The sequence below is a fragment of the Phragmites australis genome, chromosome 9 (assembly GCF_958298935.1).
Source record: "Phragmites australis chromosome 9, lpPhrAust1.1, whole genome shotgun sequence".
NCBI lineage: Eukaryota > Viridiplantae > Streptophyta > Magnoliopsida > Poales > Poaceae > Phragmites > Phragmites australis.
In genome coordinates this window covers 20,184,016-20,191,618 of record NC_084929.1, presented here as the reverse complement: position 1 = coordinate 20,191,618, position 7,603 = coordinate 20,184,016, and the positions used below count along the sequence as shown (strand labels likewise).

Below are 7,603 nucleotides of genomic sequence, written 5' to 3'. Positions count from 1 at the left end.
GATGCCACCGAACGAGCGACACAAGAGTCGGCTACACGAGCTGCGCAGGAGGGAGATAAAGATGGTGGTGATCTTGATGATGTCATCGACTAGGTCGCCGACAAGGTCTTCGGTGATGGAGCCTCCGAACCTCTGGTGGTAAAGAAAGTGCGGTCATCTTCTCAATCGACAACTTCCAGATCGCCTTCACGCCACGTAGAGGGCCACTCAGCATTGTCAGCGCCAGTCAGTATCTCCAGTAGGGTCTTTGCCTCGGGCACTCTTCCTGTCCCTTATGCTGGCTGATATTTGGTCCCCGATGTGATCAGCTCCCGTCCAAGGGATGAGTATTAAATGTTCCTCGACTCGTTCAAAGGGGAGTAGGACCTGCACGCAAGAGCTAGGAGAATACTTTCTGTCAACTTTGCACTAGCCACACAAGTTAGATGGAAAAGAAAAGGTATATAATCGAGTAGTTAATCGAATCAAACGTAATTGACTTACTCGTAATTTACTTTTTCTATGAATGAAACTTTCAGAGTTGGTCGATATTCCATGAATGCTCGAGTATCTCACCGTTTGGAGTAGATAGCTGCACTGATCCAGGTTAGGTAACTTCGACCATTATATATGGTCCTTCCCACTTGGGTGATAACTTATGGCGTCTAGCCTGTTTTTGTACCTTTCATAGAACAAGATCCATATCAGTGAGTTTCCTGGGCTGAATCTTTTGACTATGATACCTACGCCACACTTATTGATAATTAGTCACTCAAATAGATGCTCAATCGCGATACTCCTTGAGTAAATTGATGTCGTTCGCTCGTATCTACTCTTGCCCTTCCTCCGAGTAACTTTCCACTTTCGGTGATCCGAACTGCAACTCAGTAGGGAGCACTATCTCTGCTCTATAAACTAAAAAGAATGGAGTTTCACCAGTGACCCTGTTAGTCGAAGTACGAATGACCCATAGTATCGAGGGAAGTTATTTTACCCAGTGTTTCGAGTAAGCCTTTAGCATGTCGAAGACTTGATTTTTGATGCCCTGCAAGACTATACCATTAGCACGTTCAACCTGACCGTTACTTTGTGGGTGAGGTACTGAGGCGAAACAGATTTTGATGCTAAATTCTTCACAGAATGTAGTGAAGGTCCCACTTCTGAACTGGCTACCGTTATCCATAATTATCTGATGCGGAATATCAAATCAAGTAATTATACTACTCATGAACTTCTTAGCCACTTCTGCAGTTATCTTTCCCACGGGTTCGGCTTCGATCCACTTAATGAACGTGTCAATAGCCACGTATAAACTTGTAACCACCTTGGGCCCTTGGAAACGGTCCCAAGATATCCAATCTCAGATGGAGAAAGACCAAGAAGGAGGAATTATTTGTAGAGCTTGGGCTGGTCGAGTGGTCTACCTTTCAAAAAATTGGTAGCTCTAGCACTTTTGATTTGAGGTTGTAAACAATTCTGGATACACCGTTGATAAGTAGCACTAGTGTTTTTTAAATTGAAAGACATCTTTACATAGCAGAATACACCGAAAGGAGTGGTAAAAACAGTTTTCTCATCATCCTCTATGCCCATGCTAATTTGGTGATACCCCGAATAGGCATCTAGAAAACATAGTAATGCACAACCTGCAGTGGTGTCGATGATCTGGTCTATGTGAGGAAGAGGGAAAAGATTATTGGGACAAACTTTGTTGAGGTCGGTGAAGTCGATGCACATTCTCCATCTGCCATTACCTTTCTTGACGAAGACAGGATTCACCAGCCATGTAGGATGACGAACCTCTCGGATAAAGCCCGTATTTAGGAGTTTGCTGACCTCCTCCTAGATTGCTTGCTTCCTATACTCCACAAATCTTCACTGCTTTTGCATCATAGATTTGGAGTTGGGCTTAACAGCTAGTCAATGCTCGATCACCTCCCTAGGGACTTTGGGTATATTGGACAGTTGCCACAGAAACACGTCTTGGTTTGCCCAGAGGAAAGTGATGAGCTCGAGTTCCTATTTATGGTTAAGTTTATCCCCAACCTTAAACGTCTTGGCTGGTTCTTATAGGTCGAGGGGTATTGCATTGATGTTGTCATCAGTCCTTTTGTCGTTGGCACCAATCGCTGGTCTCATCCTTGGTGGCATCGTTGGACTTAGAAGTATCAGCAGGATTTACATGCTTGGAGTCCTTGATCTCAACAGTGGCTTGATGCTTTTGATGCTTGGAATCCGTGCCCTTAGAAGTGGTTGCCGCTCGACTGAGGTGTTCAACCATGTCCAGGATCTGCTTGTCGCATTTGACTACTGCATGCTTATCTTCCCTAACAGTTATGATCCCTTTGGGACCTAAGATCTTGAGCGTCTGATATGCATAGTGCACCACTGCCATAAACTTTCCTAGCATTGGGTGGCTCAAGATCATATTGTATGTCGTCTCGAAGTCTGTGACATCAAAGGTAAGCTTCTCTGTACAGAAATTATCGGGCATGCCAAAAGTAATCGACAACTTGATCTGGCTAAGGGGCATGGTTGATGAGTTGGGGGTTATGTAATGGAAAGGCTCGACTCCTGCCTTAAGCTCCAACCTTTGAACTCCCATCTTGTCTAGGATCTTGGCGAAGATGAGGTTAAGCGAACTATCCTTGTCGACTAATGTTCAAAAAACTTTGATGTTGAGGATAGTCAGCTAAACCACGACAGGGTACTGACCAGGGTGTGGAACTGAACTGGATGATAACCTTGAATGAAGGTGATCGGAACCTCCGACCACTTGAGGTATCGAGTAGGCCCAATTAGAGCCAAATTGAATTCTCGTTTGACCTCTTTGTACTGCCTCTTAGATTCATATGTGGTGAATCCTCTAACGATGTGTGCTAGATTTTGGTTGGCCTTGTGGAATTCAGGCTCGTCACCGTTAATGTATAGCTTGGCCTGTTTGTTGTTGTGCTCAGGAACAACGACCTTAAGCTTTTCATCGACTTTCTTTTTGATGATATGGCATTTGTCGAAGTTGCATTGGCTAGTTCGATGGATGGGACACCACTTCTCACCACGTTGACTCAAGCCTTATTTGTCCCCAGTGTTGTGCTACTTGCTTCTATCGACCCTCGGCTATGGTCATATATGGACCCTTGTGCTTGTCGTCAGGTTTGTTTTTCTTCCCCTTGTTCTTTGAGGACTGAAACTTGTCCTCTGAGCATTCTTGGCGTGTACCTGGGCTTCTACTTGCTTTGCACACTTGTCAGCTAACTCAAAAATCTATTTGATTGTGAAGATCTTCCGAGTAGCCATCTTCCCGAATAGATCCGTGTCCCGGACGCTTCGCTTGAAGGTGATTATGACTGACTAATCAGAGATGCTTGGGATCATATTATGCCTATCGCTGAACCGACAAATAAAATCCTGGAGTGATTCGTCCTCACCCTGGTTCAGCGGATGGAGACCGTTCTCCGTTCTTGGGTTCTCGAATGTGCCTTGGAAGTTTGCTATGAACTGAGTCTTCAACTCGGCCCACGATCAGATCGAGTTATGAGGCAAGTTCAACAACCAGGACATAGCAGGTCCATCGAGCGTGGATAATTGGCCATTACCTTGTTGTCATCACCAGCTGCTCGAATAATCGTGGTATAGATCTGTAATCACTCGTTGGGGTTGATCTTCCCATCATACTTCTAAATCAGGCCCACCTTGAACTTCTCGAGCCACTGTATCAACTGAAGCTCATGTACAAAAACTTCGCAGCCTCCATTGAATTCTTCAGGAGGAGGTGGGAGAGAATTATCACACCTATTCCTTCAAGTAGGGTGTTATGTCAACCATCTCATCCTGGAGATCTATGATTGTAATAACGACGGTCGTCCTCGCGGCGTTCCTCACAACGGTTGTCTATCACTGTATGTAGATCATGCTGATAGTGAGGAATACGATTCCTCATATCTTCCTTGTTCCTATGTATATAGGTAAGGTAGTTACAGTTTACCCTACAAAGTGGTGCTCGAGCTCGATTATCTAAACTTCCCGCTTGGGATCCCTCGATTTGGGGTTGCTTATGTTTGTGGCTCCTCGAGTCGGCGCCTCACCGACTGAGGCGCCTATAGTTGCTAGGATTGTTCGCTCGAGCGACTTGGATCTAGGCCGTATTGAGTATGGTCCCGACCTGATTAACCATAGGGGTTAATGGATTCGTTGGATCCAACTTTGGAAGGGACCTTAGAATCAAATGGGGTCCCTAAATATTAGCATCCAGAGTGCTGAAAACATCGCTGCCTAGACTTGGCTATGGTTGAGACAATGCTACTCTGCGATCATTATTCTGAAGGAGCTCATTCCTTGACGCTTGAGCTGCTGGTAGTGGAGGTGTGCTCACCGGAAGTCATCGTTGAAGACCAGGAGGTACCTTACCTCCTACGGTTCATCGATGGAGAGTTGTGTTAGGTACACGTAAAGCTCCAGCTGTAGATGTCTTTGGCAATATTTTGCCAGCAACATCGGTACCATGAGCGGCGGTTACCGCTGCTGGATCCTTAGGAATTTCCGTACCATTGTTTACCACGGCATTTGGATCTACCCCCATTGAGTCAGCAGGTGGAATATCGGCTCCTCTGGCCTTGAACACAAATTGATCTATTCGGCTACTCTGGCTGGTGGCAGAGTCATCGTCGCTACCCTCGTCATTGTCGGTGTCCATGCAGTAGATAACATTAGACTCCTTGGGATCTCACTTGAGATGTCCCACCTTGCGGTATGCGTCCAATGGCCTGGACTCGATAATTCCAGTGTGGATCAGTTCACCTTGATGGTCCCAACGAAAGATCATAGTTCTGAATGCGATCTTCGATCTGGCTAGGGCGATTCGAGGGTGATCGTTATTGACCCGAAGTGATCGTAGAAGCCGACGTCGGAGAATCCGATGCCGATGTGCACTCGAGACATAGTCGATCCTGAAAAGCAGAAGCCTCCTACTTGGCGCGCCAACTGTTGAGGATTTGTTCCTAACAATGTGTCAAAAAATAACGGGGTTACCTTCGTAGATAAAAGATCGAACATGAAGCGAGACACACACAATACAAACAGGTTCAGGCCTCCAATTGGAGTAATACTCTACGTCGTGTGTGGATGATTATGTGTATGTATTCACTCGAGTACGTGCAATGTAGCTAACCTATTACAAGGAGTAGATTGGATCTAGTCTAACCTAGGGCTAAAGTTGCCTAGTTTCTTCTGCTCTCAGGTCTTGATGATTGCCTCCAATATTTGAGAGAAAAAAAATCTCCCCTAGGGGTATGGGTCACCTCCTTATATAGGGGTGATGTACTAGCTCTTATCTAGCCATAGTTGATAGGGAGTTCTTTTCATTGTTATCCAAGTAGATAGATCTGTCCTGGATACTAGTCTCCTTGATTTGGGTAAGCAATCGAGACCTTCCTAGTATATACCTTTTGGATTCTAGGCGTATCGGGTATTGCGAATTCGGTTCCATAATATTTGGAGTTATGAAGTATGCTCCACTACTACATAAATGATTTAGTACGACGCCCCCTGTACAGACACCTATTCGGAGCTATCTGTGCAAAAGATATCACAGATGGTTCCAAATTAGAACCGTTTGAAAAATGACAATGAGCAGTTTCCACGAAGTGGGATGCTTTAGTATGGATGATTCACATTTAAGAACCGTCTGTATTAATAATACAGGCAGCTCCAAAATGTGACCGTCTGTACAAATGAAGTAGTTTAGATAGTTCTAATAAATATTGTGCGTCCCGCAACGACCGTGCATCTCGCAACGCCTGTACGTCACACCGAGCGTCCCGAATTACACCGAGTGTCCCCAAGCGTTCACTACTATATCCCAGGACCTTCTTCTCTGACTCCAACCCTAGCCACCACGTACTACTGTTATATCGACGCCCACCATTACAACCATCGTCTTCCCGTCTCCCCCATCTGGCCATCTCCACCTCCCCATCGCTCGCTACCCTAGCCTAGGGTTTCACCTCCGGACGTCACCTCAGATCCTGACACCGTTGGCCCCTGATCCTCCTCCGCAGCTCATCACTGATCATGCCGACCTCTGATTCACTCCCTCCCTTCCCGTGGGAGCGCCTCGAGCTCCGGGGCCAGGGTGCGCATGGGGGGTAGATCTACAGAAATGGGTGTCAAAGCTCCGATTCGATCCAGGAATGGAGGTGGAGATGGTGAGGAGGGACGCGGCGGCGTTGGACCCGAAGACGTGCTCTACTCACAGTGGCTCGCGTTCCTGGAGACAAACAAGACCTTCCACCCTCCCTTTCTTATTCCTCGTGTGCTTCTTTCTATCTATTGCTGGATTGGGCGACTTGTGCATAAATTTCTCATGGACTGTGTGATCTCCTGCTCGTACTAGTGCGAAATATCGTTTGGGATGTTATGTCTGGATGTAAAGAGTGATTAATTGCTTAGTTGGAGTTCAGGCTACTTGTTATACGCACGGTAATAGAGAAACACAAGGCACTCAAATGAATCTTCTTTGATCCTGCTCAGGTAGGAGGTGGTGAGATTGCTCGAGATCCTCTGGCTCATAAAGAGGTAATGGTTCATGGTTTTGCTTTTGATCTTGTTCCTATGGTAATGTTGTTAAGCTTTTCATTCCAGGTACTTTGAATATTGTTTCCCCTCTGAGCTGTGACTGGGTAATCACCCTATGCTGATTTATTAATTCCAAGTACAGGATAGAATAATTTTTGCTGTGAAGAGTTTGGATTCAGCAATAAGGGCTGGGTTGAATCTCCGTTAATGGGCTCAGAAGGGAACACAGAGTTTCTTAGTTGCTTAGTTGATGAAGTCATGCTGGGAAGTTATGTAATAGAACAAAGTTATGTGCCGGAGATGCCCTGCAGTAAAAAAAGCTTTATCTTTGTTTGTTTCTGTCAAATTAGAAATGTATTTCTTTGTTTTTGTCAAATTAGAAATCCAGGGAATTTACATATTAGAAATGTGGTTAATTATCTCTGCAGTGAATCAGAAATTAGAAAATTTATTTTTCTGTATTTTTTTGTGTTAGTATAGATGGTTCTAAACTGGTACCGTCTGTACTATCATTTGTACAGACGGTTCTAGTTTGGAACTGTCTGCACGAATCATTCGTACAGACGGTTCAAAAACCGTATGTATAAATTTGATTTGTACTGACTCTTTTTCACATACGGTTCGAAAAAACATCCTTTACGGGGTTTTCGAACTGTCTGTACAAATATTTTCTCTAGTAGTGCTCACGACATATCTCGTCTGTATATGATATATTTCTTATGTTTATATACCCAATAGTTAGATATTTGACATCATATCTAACGGTGTCCGTGCCGCTAGCCACTCCAACTCTAACCCATCCGTTTTCGCTCGCTCCTGCCCAAACACTTCTCAACCGGTGGTTCTTTGCCTCTCGCGATCAGCAGTGTCCCTGCCATCTTATCATCCCGCCCCGTGTCCGTCATCATCTTCTGCCCAAGGCTTTTTCTTAAAGATCAAGAACACATCCAAACCCAAAGCCACCCCCTCGAATCCCTAATCTCGCCGGAGGATTGCATGTACATCGTCAAATGAATCAAGATGATTTTTCAGTCGCCTGACACATAGGAAG

The 7,603-nt window shown here is 45.2% G+C and overlaps 1 protein-coding gene across 1 annotated transcript; it reads right to left on the bottom strand.

Moving 5' to 3' along the window:
• Positions 1-2,080: 2,080 nt before the first annotated feature.
• Positions 2,081-2,512, bottom strand: LOC133928048 (uncharacterized). Its single transcript, XM_062374338.1, has one exon. The coding sequence runs from the start codon at positions 2,510-2,512 to the stop codon at positions 2,081-2,083; it is 432 nt and encodes a 143-aa protein (XP_062230322.1).
• Positions 2,513-7,603: the final 5,091 nt, after the last annotated feature.

What these genes read in the sequence shown, in the direction of transcription:
- LOC133928048 (XM_062374338.1), bottom strand. Translation starts at nt 2,512, where the DNA reads ATGCCCCTTAGCCAGATCAAGTTGTCGATTACTTTTGGCATGCCCGAT.